Source organism: Xyrauchen texanus, chromosome 50 (genome assembly GCF_025860055.1).
Source record: "Xyrauchen texanus isolate HMW12.3.18 chromosome 50, RBS_HiC_50CHRs, whole genome shotgun sequence".
Classification (NCBI taxonomy): domain Eukaryota; kingdom Metazoa; phylum Chordata; class Actinopteri; order Cypriniformes; family Catostomidae; genus Xyrauchen; species Xyrauchen texanus.
In genome coordinates, this window is record NC_068325.1 from 19,711,092 (window position 1) to 19,736,805 (window position 25,714).

At 37.3% G+C, this 25,714-nt stretch overlaps 2 protein-coding genes across 5 annotated transcripts; both read right to left on the minus strand.

The window, feature by feature from the left end:
- Positions 1–73: 73 nt before the first annotated feature.
- Positions 74–20,362, minus strand: LOC127641170 (PX domain-containing protein kinase-like protein). 3 transcript variants are annotated; one of them, XM_052123979.1, is made up of 19 exons: positions 20,036–20,362; positions 18,740–18,790; positions 16,821–16,868; positions 16,455–16,641; positions 16,279–16,356; positions 14,811–14,884; positions 14,476–14,550; positions 11,797–11,901; positions 11,549–11,650; positions 11,308–11,469; positions 10,963–11,080; positions 9,641–9,719; positions 9,376–9,424; positions 9,207–9,284; positions 8,159–8,245; positions 7,991–8,054; positions 6,223–6,285; positions 4,569–4,594; positions 2,129–2,259 (listed from the first exon to the last, which is right to left on the minus strand). In XM_052123979.1, exons 1-18 carry the CDS (start codon positions 20,147–20,149, stop codon positions 4,578–4,580), a joined length of 1,551 nt encoding a protein of 516 aa, XP_051979939.1. In that variant the 5' UTR covers positions 20,150–20,362; the 3' UTR covers positions 2,129–2,259; positions 4,569–4,577. The 3 variants fall into 3 exon arrangements, with proteins under 3 accessions (XP_051979938.1, XP_051979937.1, XP_051979939.1); XM_052123978.1 differs by lacking the exon at positions 4,569–4,594 and having other exon boundaries at positions 74–2,259; positions 6,223–6,282; XM_052123977.1 differs by lacking the exon at positions 4,569–4,594 and having other exon boundaries at positions 75–2,259.
- A 709-nt stretch (positions 20,363–21,071) lies between these two features.
- rpp14 (ribonuclease P/MRP 14 subunit) lies at positions 21,072–25,319 on the minus strand. Of its 2 annotated transcripts, XM_052124069.1 has the most exons (6): positions 25,241–25,319; positions 24,564–24,668; positions 24,294–24,378; positions 23,199–23,275; positions 22,843–22,921; positions 22,253–22,457 (listed from the first exon to the last, which is right to left on the minus strand). In XM_052124069.1, exons 2-6 carry the CDS (start codon positions 24,635–24,637, stop codon positions 22,386–22,388), a joined length of 387 nt encoding a protein of 128 aa, XP_051980029.1. In that variant the 5' UTR covers positions 24,638–24,668; positions 25,241–25,319; the 3' UTR covers positions 22,253–22,385. The 2 variants fall into 2 exon arrangements, with proteins under 2 accessions (XP_051980028.1, XP_051980029.1); XM_052124068.1 differs by lacking the exons at positions 23,199–23,275; positions 24,294–24,378; positions 24,564–24,668; positions 25,241–25,319 and having other exon boundaries at positions 21,072–22,457; positions 22,843–22,920.
- Positions 25,320–25,714: the final 395 nt, after the last annotated feature.

Consider the following 25,714-nt stretch of genomic DNA (forward strand, 5'->3'; position numbering starts at 1 on the left):
GATGACCGACAGTGGACTGACTTGCTAGAGAGTCTTTGGTACACCTTACTTTTCATTTTCAAACATAAACAATTTATTCAATCATTAAACACATTGGAAGAGACAATCAAACCACATGGCATCAGTTTCATTGTCTTTACTTAAATGTTCACAGCTAAAAGCACAAAACCATTTCTTTTAAAATATTTCAATACAAGTTTTATAACACATTTTTTTGGAGCAGTTTGAGGATGTTCACCTCCAGTGCTTTTAACATCAAATGTGGCAACTGTTCATCTGCAATTTTCTTCATTATCAAACATTTATTCCGAAACTAACATTGTCTTCTCTGCTGTTCTTTGACATACATAAATCTCTGTGTAAACTTTATACCATTTTTCTTTTCAAGACCACTGCTAAATAGTCAACGGTAAAGTGCTGTAGCGAAAATACATTTTCCCCCCATGATAAAAATAACAAAGCAGAGAATTACGGTACATGTATTACATTATTTAACAGCAATGTTTTCAATGTCTGCATGAATGTATTTACAAATGGGTTGACGGTTACAAGGGCAAAAGATGACCTTTAAGGTGAACTCGCGCACTATTGTACATCATATAACCAGATCTCTTCAGTTTTCAAGACAAACTTGAATAAACATGAATAACAGAAGTTATTTTCTCCCAATAGGTGTGCAAAATAAGGAATTACTTCCAGCATTCTCACCCCCTGGTCATCCCTAATTGGATGAAAATCTCTTAACAGGTTGCTAACAACCAATAGAATTGGATAGTACAAGTGACATCACAATGAGCATTATAAAATAATGTCAGTGGTGAATAAAAGCCATTGTAACTCTAAGGGGCATAGTGTTAAACGTAATGTCTAAATGTTACAATTTGTGTAACATAATGATTGTGATCTTGCGGTACAGGAATACAAATATTACTCTGTTCTGAGTGAAAATACATACAATATAGGTACAAATTTCCGCAGGAAATAACTGAGAACGGTGAAAGCTCTCAGCTTTTGTAGGCACAATGGTAAATGTGGCAAACAATGAAATGCATCATCCCACCCAAGCCCCCCAAATTAACCACAACCAGGTAAACAAAAACAAAAGAAACGCTAAATATTGCAAAATTTTGAATTAAAATGTCAGAATCAATCCACCACAATGAAAGCATTAAAATACTCTCAGCAGTACTCCGTATGAACCAACAATAAAATCCAGTTACATTTTTATCCATAATAAATGTGCCGTTATTTTTTCCTTTCAGCTTGTGCCCTCATATTTAGGAGTCAGTACGCTAAAATAAAAAAAACAAAAACATTTTTTTCAATGTCCGATTAAATATGATATCTGGTCCAAGTGAAATTGATTAGGATACGTCTAGCAGCATGAAAAAAACCACCAAAAAAACCCAGCAGAGCTCCCATTGTTACGTAATGTAAATAAAACAAACATCGTTGAAGTTCAAATATAAACAGTAACTCTTTACGGCAAGATGGAAGAAGCTAAAAGAGCAATGAAAGAGGTCGCAATTAATAAATTGCACTAAAACGAAGAGAAACTCTTCGAGAAATTTTGCTGTCGTCATTTTTTCCGTCTGAGGTTTAAATACAATACAATGCTAGTCAAGTTGTTTTAGGTTACTTTGAGTAGCAAAGAAAATATTTTTTTTGCAAGGCTCAATGTCCAAATTGTTTCAGAAATGTAATAAAATAAGCATGAAGTTGAAATATAAACGGTCACACTTAGCCGATAAATGGAAGAAGCTAAAAGCCATGAAAAAGTTTTCAATTTCGCTATTGTAACTTTTCCTCAGATCTGGTTCAAGCAGAACGGTTTAGGTCACATCAAACAGCATAAAAAAAAAAAATGCAAATCCAAATTAGTCCAGAAAACTGAATAAAATAAACAACCTTAGTTGAAGTTCGAAAATAAACAGTCACTCTTCGCTGTCAGACTGAAGTAGCTAAAAGCTATGAAAAAGTTCAAATGGACGAATTGCCCTAAAACAAGGAGTAACCGGTCACAGTTTCGCTGCCGTAATTTTTTTCACAAACGTGGGTCTTTGAGGTCAACGGTCTCTGCTTTTTTCAGTTTGCCTTTGTTGAACGACTGGATGGAGCTGAGGAGGGCACCCCTGCCCACGCCGTTGACACTGGGAGGTGTGAAGGGTGGAGGGCTGGGATCGAGCCCTGGAAGAGGCGGAGGTGGTGGTGGAGGAGGAGGAGCAGCAGGGGGAGGAAGAGGAGGCGCTGGAGGTGCACCTGTGAGAATCAGAGAACAGTCAGTATGTTATATCAGTCAATTATGATCATTTGCATTTCAACAACATAAGCACCTACTTGCTACTTTGGCCAAAGCATACTTCAGTTTTCCGCATGACAGTTTATCTAGCACAAAGTGTACGTGACTCACATTTAGTTATCAGCACAATAGGCAAGGACAGTCCGCTTGCAGCCTAATATTTCTAAATAGCATCCGCCTGGTGTTGACTGTGCTAAGTGGTTGTAGTATTTACTGTATGTATTAAAAGTATCTCTATGAGCTCACATCAAGTGTATACTTTTATACATTTAGAGTCCTGTAGATTATGTTAACAGTACCGGTGCCTTTCAAAGTGATACACTTACCATAAGTACCATCATATAAAGTCAACACTTGCTTGGGCTGGCTATCATTCCCTACCTAGCAAAACAATAATTATCGCAAAACAAACGTTGTGTAAACTCCATTTGCTTGGGCTGCCTGTCGGCAATTACTTCGCAAACAATAAATATTGCATAACAAATGTTGCGAAAATCCTATTTGCTCATGCTGGTTATCGGAAACTAGCTAGCAATACAATAAATATTGTGAAACTTATCACGAAAAGCAGTTATCATTAGGCTAGTTATCGTCAACTACCTTGCAATACAATAAATAGCATCAAACATTTGTTTAGCAAACATCGCATTTGCTTGTGCTGGTTATTGGCAGCTACCATAAAATACAATTAATATCGCAAAACGTATGTCACAAAAATCCCATTTGCTTGTGCTAGTTATCGGCAACTAGCTTGCAATACAATAAATATTGCAAAATGTATGGTGCGAAAACCCAAATTCCTTGGGCTGGTTTTCGGCAACTACAATAAAATACAATAAGTAGCGTGAAACTTTTGTCACGAAAAACATTTTGGTTAGGCTAGTTATCGTCAACTACCTAGCAATACAATAAATATCGCAAAACATATGTTGTGAAACCCCCATTTGCTTGGGATGGCTAACGGCAACTACTTTGCAATACATAAATATAGCTAAACGTTTGTTGCAAAAACTGCATTTGCTTAGGCTAGTTATTGGCAACTAGCATACAATACAATAAATATTGCGAAATGTATGTCGCAAAAACCCAATTTTCTGGGGCTGGTTTTCGGCAACTACCATAAAATACAATAAACATTGTGAAACATATGGTGCGAAAACCCCATTTGTTTAGGCTAGTTTTCGGCAACTACAATGCAATACAATAAATATTGTGAAATGTTTGTAGCGAAATTTTTTTGGCTAGGCTAGTTATCGTCAACTACCTAGCAAAACAATACATATCGTGAAAAATATGTTGCGAAAACCCCATTTGCATGCAGTACAATATTTAATGTGTATGGTGCGAAAATCCCATTTGTTTATGCTAGTTATCGGCAAACTAGCTTGCAGTACAATAAATATTATGAAACGTACGATGGGAAAACAACATTTTCTTGGGCTGGTTTTCGGCAACTACAATGCAATACAATAAACATCGTGAAACGTTTGTCGCGAAACGCCCATTTGCTTAGGCAAGTTATCGGCAACTATCCTGCAATACAATTAATACTGCGACACATATGCCAAAAAAACATATTTGCTTTGGCTGGTTTTCGGCAACTACAATGCAATACAATAAATATCATGAAAAATGTGTTGTGAAAACCCAGTTTTTAAAGTTTGCGCTGTTATGCTCAGAAATACGTCACATTATAGAAGTAAAATGAGTTGTGATGGCCATTTCATGTTGACTTCAATTATCAAAGACAGCTTAGAGCGGATTTGTCGATGCAAAGTACATTTACTGACCAATCACCTTCTTACAAACGAATGACGGAGGGCGTGACTCATGCCCTATTTAGCATTCAGTGCATCATCATCTCTGCATACTAGTTGTGCTCAGTTTTACCATCATATTTTCTTATTGACTATCATTTACTAAAATAATATTACATACATAAAATCATTTATAAACCACAACCATCACAATCCACAACACCCCTATCAAAGTGCCATGACAGTTTGCTGCCAAAGTGAATTGACCCTCTGAAACAAGCCCTAAAATACCAGATTGAACACATTTTTGCACCAGAACAGACAATTGCAGATTGTGACATTTTAAAGTTGCATTAACCCTTCTCAGCAGCCTTGATAGACCTCGTTAGCATGAATTTGCATTCATTAATATTGATGAGTAACAGATTTGTCATGGGGAATTGGAATCTACTACTGAGGGAGGGTGAACTGCAACTTTAGGGTGGACATAGATTATTATTGAATTACTTTACCCCACACGTTCAAAAAGGTGCATGCTCTAGTTTTGATGACAGCATAAGAGAGAGAAAAAGAGAGAGGCAGACACAAGTTACTGATCATTTCAGAATGAGACGACACACTGTACTGGAAGAGATGATTATGATCTGGTTAGATGAAGATTTTACCCCATGTCAAGAGGAATCTGTAATCAATTGATTAACCTTGAACATTAGGGCACTTTCAATGAATAGTTTACAAAACAGGCACTGCACCTCTTAAATAAAGTCATTTTCTGTTTGCATTTTTTGCATTGATGTTACCATCATTTTGGACATGTCTAAATAGAATAGGGTTAAAAGTAACAGATTTAGCATACATTAAGCCATCACTTATTAGCAGCTAGCTTGTTTGGGACCAAATGTTGGTTTGTAGTCATTGGTAACCTTATTTTTCCCATTAATTAAAGACAAATGTTTAATCATTTTACATCATGGTTAACAGGCTTTTGTAACATGGTTGCACACAAAATAATTACAGCTAATATTTTATGTTTTGTATATACATTTATTTTCAATTCAACAGATTAAGTGAAAATAATGAGGGGGGATACAGATATTTAATGTATCTGAAACTTGCTACTTTTAATGCTAGGCTGAATCGGGCTAATCAGCCGGGAGGGGGATGAAGACGAGCCGGAGAGACACACACACACACACACTCACACGCGGCCGCTGTTTGTGTCTATGTGTTTTAAGTTAATTTCTATCATTAAAGTTTTACTTTTGACTGTTCTGCTGGTTCCCGCCTCCTCCTTTCCATGTTTACCCATTACATTGGTGCCGAAACCCGGGAAGGAGGAGGGATGCGCTGTCGCGGAGTCCTCGCTGCTGCCATCCTGACAGGGGAGCAGCCGTGGCCGTCTGCCTGGGGATGGAGGAACCTCCATCTGTTCTGTCTGTCAGGAGCCGGAGGACTCGCTGCCGTCCACTAGAGGTCGGAGGAATGGCTGAGGACTAGGGAACGGCGTGTCTGGGGACCAGCAAGCCTCTTTCCCCTTGTCTCTCCCGGAAAGGCAGGGAAGGCCCAGGAAGGTAGAGGGATAGGTCATGCTGGGGATTAGCCGGCCCTATATCGGGCTAATCAGCTGGGAGGGGATAAAGACGAGCTGGAAGCGCCAGTACAAGAGAGAGAGAGCCACATGCGGCCGCTGTGTGTGTATGTGTGTGTGTGTGTGTCTAAGTTCATTTGAGTTCATTTATGTTATTAAATGTTATGTTGTCCGTTCAACCGGTTCCCCTCGCCTTCTTGCCCCGTTACATATGTTTTTTTTGTTTGTCTACTATATCTAATAGATTTCACATGGGAACATTTATGCATCTAAAGCTTTAAAACATAATAATGATCAATAATGTGTACTCTATTCAGGAAAAATGCCTTTTAGATAGATTAGAAATGAATGTCATGATTAATCTGTAGTTGAAAGACAGAAAAGATCATGTTAAAACATCACCGTAAAACACAAGTTACAATCTATAACATTTTACCACATCCAACAGATATATCAAATACACAACTGTATGAATGAAGTGCTACTGAGAACAGTTTGATTTGTTTACGCACACTGACTGTGAATGAGGACAGTTTGATTTATGATGTAGGATGGATGGAGTTATAAATGGGAAGTACCTGATCCAGGTAGAGGAGTGGGCGAGGGTGGGCAGGTTGGAGGAGAACTCGCCCCAGAACCTACTAGAACACAAGAGAAGGAATAATCATTATATTACTAACATTACTGTTTTTACACACAGAGATGCACCTAGAATCAGGTAATAGTAACGCTCAACTGCAGGATAAGTAAACATTACATTCCACACACACACACACACACACACACACACACACACACACACGTTTGGAATAATGTACAGATTTAGCTGTTTCTGAAATAAATAGGTACTTTAATTCACCAAAGTTGCATTCAGCTGATCACAAAGTCTAGTCAGGACATTACTGATGTAAAATACAGCACCATCACTATTTGAACAAAGTCATTTTCAATACCGCAGCATCACTCCAACACCTTATCCTGGAGTAATCATGCTAAATTGATTATTTGTTACTAGAAAATCACTTGCCATTATATCAAACACAGTTGAAAGCTGTTTGGTTCATTAAATGGTCAATATTAGGTCAAAAATGCCAAAAAAGAAACCGCTTTCTCTAGAAACTCGTCAATCAATCATTGTTTGGAGGAATGAAGGCGATACAATGCTTGAAATCGCCCAAAAACTGAAGATTTCATATAAAGGTGTAACTACAGTCTTCAAAGACAAAGCACAACTGTCTCTAACAAGGACAGAAAGAGATGTGGAAGACCAGATGTACAACTAAACAAGAGGATAAGTACATCAGAGTCTCTAGTTTGAGAAATAGACGCCTCACATGTCCTCCGCTGACAGCTTCATTGAATTCTACCCGCTCAACACCAGTTTCATGTACAACAGTAAAGAGGAGACTCAGGAGGCCTTATGGGAAGAATTGCAAAGAAAAAGACACTTTTTAAACAGAAAAACAAAAAGAAAAGGTTTGAGTGGGCAAAAGAAACACAGACATTGGACAACAGATCATTGGAAAAGAGTGTTATGGATCTAAACCTCATTGAGCTTTTGTGGGATCAGATAGACTGTAAGGTGCGTAAGGAGTGCCCGACAAGACAGACACATCTATGGCAAGTGCTACAGGAAGTGTGGGGTGAAAGGTCAAGTGCTACAGGAAGTGTGGGGTGAAAGGTCACCTGAGTATCTGAACAAACTGACCGCTAGAATAACAAGGAACTGCAAAGCTGTCATTGCTGCACATGGAGGATTTTGAAGTACTTTAAGAAGTTCTGAATATTATTTTCAAATTGTAATAGTCATTTTACACATTATTAATGTCCTGACTATACATTGTGATCAGTCAAATGCCACTTTGGTGAATAAAAGTACCAATTTCTTTCCATAAGAGCAACTTTTGGCCACCAGTGATTGAATTGCTGAATTCATGGTGAAGTACTGCACTACCCACAATTCTAAAGTGAGATCCACCAATCAGAGAAGTCGCTGTTACCATGTAAACAGAAATCACAGAAATCTTTACAGAGTTTTTACAGACTAGCCAAGGCTAGCTACATAACCTTGCTAGCTCTTTAGTTGTTAATACATTAGTCAATATAGGTTGTTGACCTGTTATGCTCTCAGAGAAAAAAAAAATAATGTAAAAAACACAACATTTGATAACATTAATAACCGCTTCATGGGATAAGTAGTTCAAACCGTTTTTTGCTTCGAATCAAATGTTGTAATGTTTGGTTTGGCTTCTGGCTTTCTCCCTATGGAGAAATCTGATATTAATAAAATCAAATAAAAAAATAAAATAATGTAAAATTATGTAAAATAATAATAAAACTAAATACCAGAGTTGTTGTTGTATTTCACAGAGAGATCCTCCTCATTTTCGAAAGTTGAATGTCTGGATTTCTGTAAACAAAAAAGGCAATTTATAAAACAAAACACAAGGTACGGGCATGGTCATGAAAACACACGTAAGTCTTAATTACGGTAAAGTGGTCAAACTCGTTTACCTTTCTGGCCAAGATCTTCCGTTTCCTCTTCTCTTCCTCCGAGCCGTGGTGTGATTGTGCTCGCGTCAACCTTTTGTGCTGGTGGATCTGAAAACACACAGTTTCAGTTAAAGTCAGAAGTTTACACACACTCAGGTTGAAGTCATTAAAACTCATTTTTTAACCACTCCACAGATTTCATATTAGCCGTTTAGGACATCTACTTTGTGCCGGACATTGTTTACAGACCGATTGTTTCACTTTTAATTGACTATAACAATTCCAGTGACCCGGACTGAGGCGAGTAACCGCGCCACCACGAGGACCTACTAAGAGGAATTGGGCATTCCAAATTGGGAGAAAAGGGGGAACAAATTATATATATATATATTAAAAAGTCCAAAACAAGTTTTCCAACTAATTAAGTCCTAAATTGAATAATTAAATAACGACTAATTGAGCAGATTTATTTATTTGTTTTATATAATGCATTTTTTCCTCAACTGATTAGACATTTATCTAAATTACGTTCAATAGTGTCAGATTAACACAGCCATCAAAACATATTTTAATTTAACCGTACAGGACCACAAAATGTGCACCGTACTGTTTCCAGATAATTTATTATAAATGTATTTTGACATACAAATTTGGAATTTAATCATATAATATATATAACACAATATAATGACTGTTAAGTTGATTTATAAAAGAAAAGAGAATTAATTAAATAATATTTAATTAATATATATATATATATACATATACATACATACACACACACACACATATACACACAAACATTTATATTTATTAATAATATTTATTATGAATATCTAATGTTTGAGGAAATACTCCATTTGTGTGTATTATATTAATTCAACCTGAGAATTTAAAATTTAAAAACGACACTTTCAATTCCATTTCAATGTAATTCTGAACGGTACATAACTCTAATAATGATGTCATCAAATAAACTTTACTAGATTGAATTGAACGTTTCTTAGGCGAGCTGAAATGAACGTCGTCTTGCACAAGAGCGCATCGGTGAATAAAGCAACACACTGACCGTCCTCTGTTCCTCCAGCAGACGCTTCTCTAAACACTCTTTAGACGCTTTCAGAGCCTCCTTTAATTTAGAACTCATCTGCAATTCACAATCAGGGGAAATAAAAATCAATTATTCAACTTATTGAGTTCTCAGGTTTATTTCTCCACTTTAGTTGCTCTTTGTTTACCTTAAATTGGGGTTTCTCCAAGTTATACAGCAGCACGTCATTGAATAAGCTGAAAGGACAAGCGTTGCATTAAGCAACACTTTTTCAACACTTAATTCTTCATGTTATATATGTTATATAATAATATGTCATTAAAAAACTAAGAAATCTCAAAGGTGAAACAACTGGATGCATTGCAACAATGAGAACTTTGGGGGGAAAATGTGCGGAAAATAAATGTTAATAAAAGCAAAAGCTGAATCAGGTCTGAATGTGGTTAACTCACGGTGTTTGTAGAAGTTGGGAAACGGTTGGCATTCCCGTTTTGCAAGCTTCCGTGGACAGGATTGACTGAAGTACAGATACTGCAGGAGAGAAGAAATCAATCAGTCACATATTTCTTAAAACCAGCAGACAAAAACATATGCAGACCAACACATGGAGCAGATTACTGGGATTTTACATGGGACTGATGTAGGAAAACAAATCATAGTTTAGCGCTGTAAAACAACCGATGTCGGAGCGTGAAATGGCAAATTCAAACTATAACTAATCTGCTTATTGATTTAGACTATTCTATATACAACAACATCCATGCTGTTCATATTCAGACAGTAATCCGATCACTGCTTCGCCAAAATACTCAACTGACATCATGCAATCGGCACCAAAGAAGTCCGACGAAAGCTCTGTAGATTGCAAAAGAATTTGAACTCAGATGCTCACAAATATGTGCACATCCCCCATCACTTGCAAACATTTTGAGTTGATTGTAATCTCATTTAACACATTTACCATGTTAAGATGCATTCAGCACAATTTTGCAGATTTCCCCCCAAAGATTCGAGATTTCTCTAATAAATGAACATGAAAGCGAAATATTAAACGCCATGGATCCATCTTTACAATGTCGCTTATTCTTAAAAAGTGTACTTTTACACTCTTGAAAATTAACATTTTCATCATTATTGTTTTTTATGTGAATTAGTAAAGGTACGTTACTAGTTTCAACATTATTTGTACTTCAATAATGTTGTTTTGTTGGACAAGAAAAACTAGCTTCATACCATTGACCCACTTTTTTTTTTGTTGGATGGAGCCACATTTAGACCCCAGTAACTCTGGGATTTAACATTATAGGGCCTTAAAAGTGAAGATACAAAAATAAAAGTTTGTTCTGAACTAGAATCTAAGAGGATATTAAGATATCTTAAAAACGTCTGGAGTTATAGGCGCTCCAACTTTGGAAAAACAACACAATTTTTGGTGCGAGTCCCATTTTTGGATTCCCACCATTGGCATATAATGCAACAATGGGTGCTGAAGTGAACTGATTTTAAAAATATAACTATCGATCTCTGTGTACAAATAAAATAATAACACTTCTACATTTCAAAGGTTATTTTTTTGACCAGTAGTTTTGCTCCAAATGTACGTGGAAACGGTCAATTTGATCCGCCCTCAACAAAATAACAGAAAACGTATCAACAAAACCAAACATTTCAGCCGAGGAAGTTTCTGAAATATGATTGATTTAAGATGGAATCATGCGATTGCATATGGAGCAAATATTTATATAAGTAATAAAACAAAAAAGATAATACTGACCTACGAATGAGAATGGGGCAGGAGGGTACTGATCCACTGGAACTGCATCTGGTGGACGGCCATACATCATTTCATAAAGCAAGTGTCCAAACGAGTACACATCAATGCTTTCTGTTGTCTGACCAAAGGAAAAAAATCACTTTGATGTCATTTTGGGTTGGTTGTGAATGACGATAGCCAATTTAAAAGGTTACTAATGTTTAATCATTTTATTTTACCAAGTTAAAACAATCAATTACATAATTAATTATAATTAAATGCATACATTTAATTTACTCTTGAAATGACCTAAAACTAGTTTTCATGTCTAATTTGTAGTAAAAGCAATAATGAAAGGAAGCTTACGTTAATTTTCCTGAATTGCGTAACGTAGGGCCGGTAATATGAAGGCAGTCCCAGTAATGAATTCTCTATATCCAACAGTTTACACGTGTTCTCCTCTATAAGAACATTAGATGCATGCAGATGACCGTATGGAAAACCCTTGTCATGCAGAAATTTCAGTGCCTGAAAGAACACAAAAATTATCATATAAAATGAAAAACATTTAAGCCTGCGAGTATTTTAACCTCATGCCACAACAGACCTCCAGAATCTGCTTTCCGTAAGATCTGATTTGTTGCAGCTCCAGACCCTCGATCTTTTTGGGATTGCAGTACTTCTTTAGAAAGGGCTCTTTTGGCTTCACCTGAAAGAAGAGAACGGGATATTTCTGTCATTATTATAAATATATATAATACATTTTCATTTAAGGGAGCACTAAAACAAATCTACTTTCCAATAAACAGAAAATATATTGACATATTTACTCGAGACAAGAAAAAGGGAACAGACCTTGCAGATGTGATCCCTCAGCGTTCCTTTCTCGCTGAAAACTCGAATGACTAGTGCAGACGATTCACTGGTAGTGGTGAAACTCACAGGAGAGATGTTTGGGTGCTACAAAGACGACAAACATACGCACATTTCAGACTAAACGAATCCTGAATATCACGAGTTGCATTACGAGTCATTGTTGGCCTTTGATCTTTAGTATAAACACATGCTTTGAAAACAACCCAAATCAGGGACAAAAACAGAGCATTTGACTTTAGGGTTCCCAAGCTTTTTGGCCAATGAATTTCCATGAGCTTTCCAGATGTTTGTGATTACTGGATAAGGATTTTTAAAAAGTCAAATATTCCGACTGATTCACTGATGAACAATTAATGGTGAACGGGTGATAATGGTGAATTTCCACGACTTTTCCATGACCTTTCCAGTTGTTTGCGATTACTGGATAACAGGGCTCCACATTAACACTTGTCTGCTTGTCCGGGACAAGTGGATTTTTGAAGGGGCAAGTGAAATAGAATTTTACTTGCCCAACCGGAGAAGCCGTCTGATTAAAAAGTCAATAACGAAAAAATAACTGGCTACATTTGTGATAACTTTTTAATAAGTGACACAGGCCTAGGCTATTCATTTTTTATTCTGCTATTGCAACAAATCCAGAGCTCATAATTGTATAATTCGTTAGCAATCTAGTGACAGCAGCGGCATATGTATGTGTGTGTGTGTGTGTGTGCTGAACATGTGTGTGTGTGCAGAACATGCGTGTGCGTTCCGAAAGTGCTAGTGCTAATGCGCGCCTGAACGGTCAAATACATTTCAAAATTCCTAGTCTTGGTGAGGTATTCATGTAAACACAGAGAATGATGTCTAAAGTGAAGGTAAACAGCAGAGAAAAAAGCAGATTTGTATTAAAATGTCGGACTTGTAAGTATAAATGTAAGCTAATAGACCTGCTGCCGTCTAGTGTGTCATCATAATAAACAACCAGAACAAGAAAACCTCACTGCTCTTGACGGGGTAACTTTAAAAAGTATTAATGCATTATAATCATACAGTAAAGACCAGTAAATCTCTACAGACTCCTGAAATGTTGGTATTGTGATAATGTGTAGTCTTTATTGTACATGGTAGATCTTGCTGCAATAACATGATGAAAAAGTCGATCTCATTCTATAGAATTGAGTAGATTGCATCGGTACACTATTAGGTTGGGCATCGGTCATCATTTTAGAAAACATACAACATACACTTTGACATGTTTCTTGAGCATGTAACATAAATGTCCTTTTTTCTCTCTGGACAAGAAACTTTGTGAATGTGAGTGAATGACCAATTTACAATCGCATGACAATGCTTAATGTCGAACCCTGGATAAGAATTTTTAAGTGTCATTCAAATTAAGACTGTGTCATTAATGGTCACTGGGTAATCACTGTGAATCAGTTTGACTGACTCAAAAGACCAATTTTGCTCACAAATGGGAACTATGGCTTGCAAGCAAGTTTTACTCTACACAAGCCCTTCATAATATCTTGCCTAGGACATTTTGAAGAGCACTATATCCATGCCATCTTCATTACTTTTAAGATTTGATTAATTTCCATTACTTTTCTCGGCCAAAAGTTACCTGATAATTCCAGGTTTTTATTGACCGAACTCTATGACTTGCAGCTAAAGATAAAATCTTGCTCATTAAAATTTCATCGCTATTCAGTTTAATACATTTCCATTTAAAATGCCAGTAGTTGAGAATATCCTGCAGGGAACCGAAGAAGCTTGTCTTAGTGTACAGATACAAATGTTTGGATGTTTTGTATGCGAATATCATACACGGTCACGCGCTCTTGTTTTTCTTGATTTCCTGGTTTTCCAACAACAAGGTTTCAAGGTTTCCTGTAACAAGGTTGAGGAGGCGGCGGGAACCGGCAGAACAGTCAAAGCAATATTTAATGAAACAAAAAACTCTCCCTCTCTCTCTTTCTCCCTCTCTCCACCTCTCTCTCTCTCTCTCTCTCTCTCTCTCTCTCTCTCCCTCCACCTCTCTCTCTCTCTCCACCTCCTTGGTTGATTAGCCAAATTGGGGGCCGGTCAAGCACAATCACGGCCCAGCCCCGCCCTCCTCATCGTCACATGGCAGCTCTCTCTCTCTCTCTCCACCTCTCTCTCTCTCTCTCTGGCTGATTAGCCCAATTGGGGGCCGGTCATGCACAATCACATCCCGGCCCCGCCCTCCTCCTCTTCCTCCTCCTCCTCGTCCTCGTCACACTCTCACAAAGGACTCACATTTAGACACACGAAAAGAAACCAACCCACGGCATTGACGTACCTTCCATTAAATAATGGTTTCTTTAAGACAAATTATTGCGGGAACACAGTTGACCTGAGCCGTCAGATGTAGGAGGATGTCTGATTGCGATGTCTGCATTCCAGAGATTACAGCAAACCAGTGCACGCCATTAATGTGGAATGCATGAGTAGGTCAGTCTGACCATGAATCTAATAAGAAGTTGAACTTCAAGGGGATGTATTGTGAACAACGCATTATAAAGCTCCTTTCCCAGTCCAACTAGACCATTGAAACCATTTTTGGTACAAACCTATAACCAACATTATAAATGGACTTCTACAGGGAACAAATACTGCTACAAAAGTACAGAATATAACCCCTTCAGCACTTACAGACAATGTAGGAATCAGCTTCATTGCAGACTGTAGATCTTTGTCCGACAGGAATTTGTCTGGACCAAAATCAACCTATAATTGGAAAAGAAATGCATCACAGCTGATACCAATGCCACTAAATCTCACTTTAAGCAACAAAACTGTGGCTAATTATAAAGCGAAAGGAATATAAATAAGAGTGATTAGGTTAGTTTTATGTTTCACAGCCAAACCAATCGGTACGGAGTACAAAAACACAATCTGCTTCATCAGGGTTATATAATAATGAGAATTAATCACACTGGGGTCAAAGAACTGGATTAACAGTGACCGGTGAGTTTGTGTGAACTCACCCAACTTAATACTTGTTTCTCTTTGGGCTGATCTTTTTCTTTGACCAAGCAGTACCTCTTTCGTAATCGCCATCCTATAAAATAAAAAAAAGACGAAAAACAGACATTAACAGATTGGGTAAATATCACAGTCTTACTTTACCCCCAAAATAAAATACAAAAAAATGAGAACTTGACAATTTAATAATGGTCTTAACTGTCCCAGGACAGTCCTAAGACTTATTCACACCGATGATCCAAAACATTATGACCACTCACAGGTGAAGCGAATAACGTTTATCATCTCCTAACAAGGCCACATGTCACGTCTGGGTGGGCTAGATGGTAAGTGAACAATCAGTTCTTGGTCGTGCACATGTTGAATGCAGGAGTAAAGACCTGAGCGACTTTGACAAGGGCTAAATTGTTTTGGCTGGACGACTGGGTCAGAGCATCTCTGAAATGGCTTGTGGAGTGCTCCCGGTCAGCAGGGGTGATACCTACTGACAGTGGTCCAAGGAGGGACAAACCACAATCTGGCGATAGGGTGTTGGGCACCCAAGGCTCATCGATGTGTGAGGGCAACAAAGGCAATCCCGTCTGGTCCGAACTGACAAAAGGTCTACTGTGGCACAAGTCACAGAAGATTTTAATGATGTTACAGGAGGAATGTGTCACAACACACAGAGCATCACACCCTGCTGCGTATGGGGCTGCGTAGCCACAGACCGGTCAGACTACCCATGATGACCCCTGTCCACCATCGAAAGCGCCTACAATGGGCACCTCAAGTGTTGGAACTGGACCTTGGAGCAGTGGAAGAAGGTCGCCTGGTCCGATGAGTCCCGTTTTCTTTTACATCACTTGGACAGCCATGTACGTGTGCACCGTTTACCTGGAGAAGTGACGGCACCAGGATGCACTGCGGGAAGACGACAAGCCGGTGGAGGGAGTGTGATGCTCTGGGCAATGTTCTGCTGTGCCACCTACCTAAACATCATTGCAGACCAGGTACACCCCTTCATGGCAACGGTATTCCTGCCTCTTTCAGCAGGATAATGCGCCCTGTTACACTGCACACATTGTTCAGGAATGGTTTGAGGAACATGATGAAGAGTTCAAGGTGTTGCTCTGCCCTCCAAATTCCCCAGATCTCAATTCGATTGAGCATCTCTGGGATGTGCTGGACCAACAAGTCCGATCCACAGCGGCTCCACCTACAACTTACAGGATTTGAAGGATCTGCTGCTAATGTCTTGGTGCCAGATACAACAGGACACCTTCAGGGGACTTGTAGAGTCCATGCCTCGGCGGGTTGGTGCTGTTTTGGCAGCACGCAGAGGATCAACAGCATATTAGGCAGGTGTTCATAATGTTTTGGCTCATCAGTGTATATACTGTGTGTGTGTGTATATATATATATATATACACATATACTTTTGATGAAACGTTTTGGCTTATTGGAAAATAACTGAACAGCTTTACTCACCGATATCTTTTAATGGCTCAACAACCTCCCATTTTGGGTCAGATCTAAAGAACATGGACACCTGCTGTAGGGCTATTTCTGGAAAAAGATATCGTTACAGGTATAATTTAGTTGTAAAACAATCTTGTGACCATTAATCATTAGTAATCTAGATTAACACGCCCTGGTTCAGTTACCTGTGTAGTTGGCGGAGTAATTGTTAGTATCGAGAAACTTTTTGACCAGCTCACAGCTGGACAGGATGTGGTGTCGCGTGATGTAGTTCAGATAAGCCTGAAGACCCTTTTGACGCCCCGCTATAAACTCTCGGTCCATATTTCCTATAAGCTTCTTAGGAGGAAGTGGTAAGTTTAGGCCAGAGATCTACAAAAATGGAGGGGAGAGAGAGAATTACTTTCTACTTTGCAAAGTTAACATTTTCTGGCATGTGCATTTTGGAGGATTCAGCCATTGTGATGTCACAACACTTTAAATTATGTGGAAACGGCAACAGTTAAAACTCCTTTACGAGAATGGATAGCTTGTTAAAATACTGCACTTACCAGTAAACTATTATTCAGCATGTCAAAGTCACTGTATCGTCGGATAACCTGCAAAAAAAATCAATATATAAAGTTACAGTTTCCTGGTGAAATGACCACTAGAGGCACTACAACAAAAATAACTTTTATTCACTTTCGCACATATTTACAAGTATAACGGCATTATCAGTTCACTAAAATGTTTCGCCATATTCCTATCTTATGGTATCTGAACACTTTTACTATAGCGCATTACTCATTTTAACATTTGCATTACATAACAACTACATTTATATTGTTCGAGTGTGATGAAATCGCGTGGTAGCTCGACTGCCAGAGCGCTGCACTTACAATGCAAAAGACCGGGGTACATGTCCCGGAGGACACAGTCATTGAAGCACCACAAAATGACATTTGCGTTTTTCATCTCACATTTGCGTTTTCTGACACCATCGGTTAGGTTTAGGTTTAAGGATAAGGGTAGGGTGGTTGGTTTTGTTGATTTAAAACTTGATAGAGCATGAACCTTAAAAACTACATCAGTTTGGGAGAAAATCTAAATTTGCTTTTAGCGCCACCAAGTGGACAGTTCACCTGGAAACCACCACAATAAGGACCCATGTAATATTATTTTGCAAAAGTGTTGTCACATAGTCTCATAGTGAGCTTACCTATTATACCGACGCATTCTAGCATTATAAAAAATGTAATGCAACAAATGGAACCGAATGCAGGTGTCTTAAGACACATTTATAAAAGTTTAACTACTTTTAACTTCGGCACTCCTGCATGAGACACTGAAATAATAGCGAGACGTGGCGCAATGGGCAAAAATGTCCATCTAGTGCATGTTCACATAGAAAGCAATTAAAAACAGTGCAAACGAATGCAAAAACTGCCCCATTACGTGTATTTTGACTAGAGGCCGAACAATAGTGGATTTTGCCGATTCCGATAACTAATATGGTGTGAAAGGCCGATAACCGATTAATCGGCCATAGTTTTTCAAATCGATTTATAGAATGTAAAAAAAAACTGTGGCAGGCAAAGAGTAAAAAATTACTAAAATCCCAGATGCCATTTTTTTTTTTTTACCAAAATCCCAATTATGAAAAAATGACGGTTGCTTTAGCATTTGCGTTTTTCATCTCACATTTGCCATTTCTGACACTATCGGTTAGGTTTAAGGTTTAAGGTTTAGGGTAGGGAGGTTGGATTTGTTGATTTAAAACTTAATTGAGTATTAATCTAAAAACCTCATCAGCGTCGGATTTTTTTTAACTTGCTTTTAGCGCCACCTAGTGGACATTTCACCTTGAAAATGCCTTGATAAGGACAAGTGTAATGTTATTATATCATTAAAAAAGTTAAACGCAATGCAACAAATGGACGAGAACGCAGTTGCTTTAGACACATTTTTAAAAGTTTAACTACTTTTAACTTCGGCACTCCTGCATGAGAGACGCTGAAATAACAGCGAGAAGTGGCGCAACGGTCAAAAATGTCCATCTAGTGCTTAGAAAACAATTAAAAACCGATAGTGGATTTTGCCGATACCGATAACTAAGGTGGTGGGAAAGGCAGATAACCGATTAACTGGCGGATAGTTTTTAAAAATCGATAAATAAATGTAAAACAAAATACTAAATTCCCTCTTTACTATTGCGGGCAAAGACAAAGAGTCCAAAATGACTCAAATACCAAATGCAGTTTTTATGTTTAACCAAAATCGCAACAGTAACCAGAACAAAAATAACGATTTGGTACACAACATGGGTCTTTTAAATATAAACAAGCCAGAAACACACCGGGGACTCTTATTTTGAAATAACGACAATTATCGGCATAGATATTTGCTGATAACCGATAGCTTCAAAAAGCAACTATCGGCACCGATAAAACCGATATATCGGTCTACCACAAATTTTGACCTTACTCACCGTCCAACTGTTTTCTGTAGAAACACCCCTTTGAACGCGAATGATGTACTCCTGTTAACAAAGAAAAAACACAAAAATGTACGAATCCAAACAAATAAATAAACCACTCAATGAGTAGTATTTCTGGTAAATAACTGCCAACTTTCACGAGTCCTGCCATGCAGTTTTTGCATTTTAATATATTCTTTGCCCATTTAAGTGACCACAGATATGTGGATTTAACAACAGAAATGTGAGGAAAGATGATACAAGACGTCCAAATTCTTTTAGACCCATATATGTCTAAAAACCTGCATTACCCTCATGGTGACCCTGTCATTAATGGTGACCTTTTGTAGCTTATCCCATTAATGTTTGACTTTCCTTCAAAATGTCACCTGATTCTTGCCTTTAAACTAACACAAGAGCAAACGGATCATTGCATTAACGGTTCCCATCATGCATGGCAAGCGCACAAGCATTTTATGTGACATCCGTTCTATGATTGAGTATTGTAGCATGTTGAAAGTCTACTTAAAGAAAGATGGAGGGAAGGTTCACATCACTGAGTGCTAAATGTGGTTCCTATACTGCACTTTTAGATAAATGAAACCGAAACTGATTAGTAAAACACAAGGAAAACCTTTCATGTGGCTTCGGTTTCACAACACAAGGAAATGTTTTTCAGTTATAATGCAAATTATAATGTTTCATAGCTGACCATGAAGCCACAAGACGGATCCAGACTGGGTTATAAGTCACATTAGATGTCTATTATTTCATGTATAGAGGAAACCTTTTAAAAAAATGTTTATAAATGCTTACACTTCCTACATTTATCAACTTGTTTACTCTAAATTAATCTTTAAATTCGAAATTATTTCATTTTTAACGCTGATATTTAATGATCACTTCATTCCAAATTGATATACTTTTACTATACTTTAAAGGTAATGTTTAAATTGAGCAATTAACATCTAATAATGTTTGTTTACATTAAATAACGTCTATATAGTCGTTATTGACAATTCGCATAAACGTTAAAACAAAAAGTATCATAATGTTATCTAAAACGGACACTAAATATGCCAATCTGACCGTTTGTTTTGATATTAATCGTCGAATTATCTATCAGGTTTAATGTCAATATCGATATTATCAATGTAAAGTTTGACTTTAAAAACCCTTTCGGATTATTAAATGTATATATTTACTGTTTTAAGGACCCACATCCGTTTAAACGACACCCCCCGGGTCTGAGCACTAACATAAACACCCGATAAGCGCGGTTCCGGTGGTTCCGGTGGTTCCGATTACCGTGTGCGACTGTAAACTCTGGCTGGCCTCGATCACGGCGCTCAGCGGCACGGTGTCGTCCAGCGGCGGCTTCCTGCCCGACATTGGCGGCTTCTGCTGCTCCATGAACGCCATCACGGATCAAAACAACACCAAACAGCCCCGGTTCGACAGCACAGGGTTCGGTATAACCGAGAGCCCGCCCCGGTCGGTACAGAGACGTGACGGTACTCCTTCGCTTGGTGACAACGTGGGAAACACGGATCAGAAACTACCAGTAAAATCTCATTGAAGATGTTTTACCACGAGAGAGTTTGGATACTCTGTAGTGCAGACTCGGTAGTGCACACTCGGGTTGTTTATAGTAAAAGTGAGACGCCACAATTTCTGTTAACCGCTCATATGACTCTGGGCTCTAAAGATATTTTTTTTTAATTGCGAAATAAAAATTTTATTATATATATTATTATTACTATTTAGTATTGTATACTTTCTGAAGCACATTTAATTTAATTAATTGTATAAATACATCATATGTAACCCAGTGTTTATAATGTAATTTGTGTTGTGTTTTATTAACCATGGCAAAGATGGCAGAAAGAAGAGGAAATAAATAGACGTTTTAGTAAGTATACAAACAGGAAATCGCGTTGGGCTCAGAGATAAACTTAGTCATATCTTTTTTTATGAGGCTTCATATTAAACAATACTTGACAAGGTTATAATTAAAGCTGTTTTTACTACACCTATGTGCTCGTTGTTGTGATTTGTCGTTTTAAATTCGCAAAACCAGCTTTGAATATTTGCAAATCTGCTAGCACGGAAGCTAAAGACTGGAGGGAAAATCACGTGACCAGTCGATGTGACGTGTCTCAAAGAATACATAAAAATAATACATAAAAACATATAAATAAATCAAAAATATATTCCAAACACTGCACATAAGATGTCATTTCAATATAATTGTATTTATTATACATATAATTTGTGTGTGTATATACAATATATTATAATATTTATATATAAAAAGACACTTTAATTTGTAACTATTTTACTAGTTTTTATTATATAGTAATCTTACATGTTTTCTTGTTAAGGTAAGTAATACAGAGTTAACTTGGGGTTTACTAACTAACACTAACTTACACCAAAGAACTACACGAATTGGGTTGCTTTGGACAGATTTTAATGTCTTTGTTGTCCACAATATTCTACAAATGTTTATCTTATAGGTATATTCTGTTTTGCCATTATGTTAATAATCATCTTATTGATGATGCATGTTTCCTTATAGATTTATTATTTATTTTCAAATTACATTTTAAATAAGTTTTACATGTAATTACATTTTATTTCATAATATATTTTTTAACATTCACAAATGCAAATATGCCACATGAAAGCCTCTCTACAGTGTTTATGAAAGAAATGTTTATAGAACTTTTGATGAATACTAAAAAAAAGTCTGTAAACAAAAACAATCAAAATGTTTTACATGTAACATTTTCATTTAAATGATGAAGTGATCATTCTTAGCTTGAACATTTACACTATTGATGTCTAAAACAACATTTATGTACCTTCGCTGTCTGCCTGTATTTGAACGGTTTATAATAAAGCCATAATTTACTTATTTTTGCATGCAAAGTTTATTTAAACTGCACTTCAGAAAACAAAATATTATGAAAATCAAATCACTGTGTGAATCCATTTAATTTTCCCAAAGCATCAAAAGAACACAAATAATCTAGAGAGAATATTTGATCCTGGCAGCACATGTGGTACATAAACACAAGAAACTGAATAACAACAACAACATCGACTCAAAATGAGAGCAGATTCTCATGATCCCTGTGTGTTCGCTGGCATCATAACAATGACCTCTCCCTCCATCACCACTTTGTCTTTGACAGCGCAGGAAACAGAAATGAAAGAGAAGGACATTTTGATCTTCTTGACCTCCGCTTCCGCCACCACTTCCTCTCCGATGTAGAGCGGCGCAGGAAAACGTATTTCCTGATAGAGAAAAATGCAGCCATTACCGGGCAACTTCGTCCCCAAAACTGCTGAGATCAGACCGTTAATCAGCACTCCGTGAACAATGGGGGACTCAAAAGAGGTCGTTTTGGCATATTCGGGGTCAAGGTGGAGCGGGTTAGTGTCCCCCGTCAGCTCAGCAAAAAGCACAACATCTTTGGCACTGAATGTTTTTGTTAGCGATGCTCGTTCCCCAACGTAGAGCAACCTGCGCCCTACCGTGAGGTGAGCCGGAACTGTTAGTGCCCCAGCAAATGCTGAATTGACTTTGCTGAAAATATATCTTCTAAGAATATACGTCATTTTTACAAGGTATGGCACGTGTAGTCTCTTCTTACAAAGTTAAATCCTCTCCAAACTGCAGTTCGCGACTATTCCCGGACAGAGCTAGCAAAAACGGTGACACCTACAATAATAAATAAACAAAAACAAATTAGACACTTAAAGACTTTGCGAGTCAACATAAATGTCTGTGACTTGGATAAATTCAGTGTGGTTCAGCATTTGAAACAAGATTAACTGCCACCACCATAACAGCCCATCTGCAATCTGATGCATATTGCAACAAAACAAATTAAGTTGGCTGACATATTGCCAATATGAGCCATTCCTAGGCAAGGGTACAAATGATTCAAAAGCTCTTTGCTGACATCTAGTGTTAATCATAAGAATACAAGGTCAGAGCAAATTATTGCTACATCAAATGCATTGCATCAATACATCAAACAAACAAGGACATTCAGATTTTAACGAACAGAAAAGCCTTAAATGCAATGCTGGAAAAAACATACCTGTGTAACTCTAAACGCACACGCCTTATTCTGATACGATCCCAGCAATGTTAATGCGCTCCACAGTTTCACCAGCCCCCTGTGTGCAGGAAACAGCAGAATATTAAGAACGTATATTAGCACATAAACAACTGTGCTAGTCAAATCTATAATGACACAGTGGTTGTGTCTGTTCATTTTGAAAAAATGTGCATCAAATGCACCAATTTGACAGAATTTGACAACAAAAAAGGTCCTAATCTTGAGCCTTGCGGGACACCCAAGTTTCACTATGTTTGTAAACAGCTCTACTTTCAGAAAGAACTTGTCAAAGCACTTTGTCGTATACTTGCAGGATTTGTGGAAGCATGACTTGCCTGTTATACACACGTAGAATTGCTGTTAGTGCGCTCTGATCAAACTTCAGCAGATCGAATGGAAAAGCGGCTCCAACCTGCCATACACAAGAATCTTTCATTACACTGCACTTAAAGAGTCACGAGAGAGTCAAAAGAGTCTATAGAGAAGATCACTTCAGAAATTAACCAGATTAAAAAAAAAAAAAGGAGTAAAATGGATTTGTGCGTTTACGGTTTTATCTAAATATTATTTGTGTATAAAACCTTAGAAGTAAACCATTTAAAGGTTTAAATATGCAATGCATGATTGCTTTATTAATACTCACTGCATTTCAGTGGTTCCGCAGTTACTCACCTCAATCCGGGTGGCAGAGGACGAGTCTCAGTTGCCTCCGCTTCTGAGACTGTCAATCTGCGCATCTTATCACGTGACTCGTTGTGCATGACACCGCGGAGACTCGCAGCATGTGGAGGCTCATGCTACTCTCCACTCACCACACACAACTCACCACACGCCCCATTGAGAGCAAGCACCACTAATCGTGACCACAAGGAGGTTACCCCATGTGACTCCACCCTCCCTAGCAACCGGCCCAATTTGGTTGCTAAGGAGACCAGGCTGGAGTCGCTCAGCACGCCCTGGATTCCAACTCGCGACTCCAGATGTGATAGTCAGCGTCAATACTCGCTGAGATACCCAGGCCCACTCAAATACAATTCTTAACCAAAGTATAATTTAAAAATAGATCTAGATCTACTACTGGTTGTAAATAGATTTTTTTTCTCCTAGTTACATTCGTTTCGAAACCAATTATGAAAGTGGCAAATTTTATTTTCATGATGCATCACATATGGAATCATTTTAATACAAGTTAAGCTCAACCGACAGCATTTGTGGCACAATGTTGATTACCACAAAAAATGTATTAAATAAATAAATAGAAATAGAGAGGCTACATTGAGGCGCTTACAATGGAAATGAATGGGGACAATTTTTGGAGGGTTTAAAAGTCAATGTGAAGCTTACAATTTTATCAAAAGCACTTACATTATTCTTCTGTTAAAATTGCAGAATTATTGTTCTATCACAATTGAGACACGATATCGTCATACCTCTCCGTACAAATCTTTAAGTCCAGAGATGATCAATTGTTTGAACTGTGCGGCAGTAAGACTTCTGCTTCCATTCTCAAAAACTCTGAGGAGACAAAGAGATCCAATAAAAACATACAGAATAACACGACATGATGATCTCTTTAATGAAGGATCACATATTTAATATTCCAGAGTGCGGCAGTTAAAGATGCCAGACATGTCTTATATAATAATCAGCTTGTTGGAAATATTATCCAGGTCAAAACTGACCCGTCTCATGACACTTACAAAGATATCTTCATATAATGGTAAACTGAAGCATTTTTGTACACATGTCGCTCGAAGGTTGAGAGTTCATCCATAGTACTCTAGTCACTGAAGGATGTCATCAATCTGTTTGAGGGAAGGCAAATAAATAACATTTATTTAGTGTTGATTACATATAAAATCAAGTTAATTTATGCATGCAACTTAAAAAAAACTGATGTAACTGTCACAAATATTTAACGTTCCTGTATAGTTTCTTTAGCTTCTCTAATAAAAATAAAAAAACAATATAAAAAATGTATTTTATCCATTTTGGGTTTTTTTCACAACCAAAAATGTACCACGGTAATACCATGTTTATGTAAATGTGTGTACAATGTAAATACATGATTATGGTAATCATCCAATAATATGATATAGTTCAAAGACCCATGCTATAACCGTCTGATACATCACTGTGCAATGGTAAAACAACTGTACATTATGGAAGTTAAAGCACACTTTTGGGAAGCACCATGTTCTGCAACTCGAATGTAAGGTGTGCATTAGCTGTAGCTAAACAAACAGTCAAACAACGGACGATGAGACTTGCCAGCAACTAATTAGTAACATATATAAACATTTTATGTAATTGACAATGTTTAGAGGTAAAAAAAAAAAAAAAAAGACAGAAAGAAAGAAAAAACTGATAAACTTACAGAGCTACTGATGTTACTGTCTATGTGCGTCCTTCACATGCTGCATGAAAAAGGGAAGCGCCATGATGCGCTACTCGCGCTCTCAAATCTCGCGAGAACAGCTCGCTCAACCAGAAAACAATTAATTACATTTAAATGACTTTATTTTTATTTTTATTTAGGTCCTTTTCACGAAATTATGACAGAAAAAATGCTAAAAAAAAACAAACAATTTTTTTTCACAATCGCTCCGACGGAAATAAAAACAATCTGTGTGAAGATAATTTTCAAAGTTTGTTGTATTTACTTTTTTTTGCCTGTTCAGTTAAGGTTTTTCTGCCTGTAAACTTATTTTTGTAATTCATTTATTTATAAAATAATAATAACAAAGTAGTATATATATATATATATATATATATATATATATATATATATATATATATATATATATATATATATATATATATATATATATTTATGTATTATTTTGTTTAT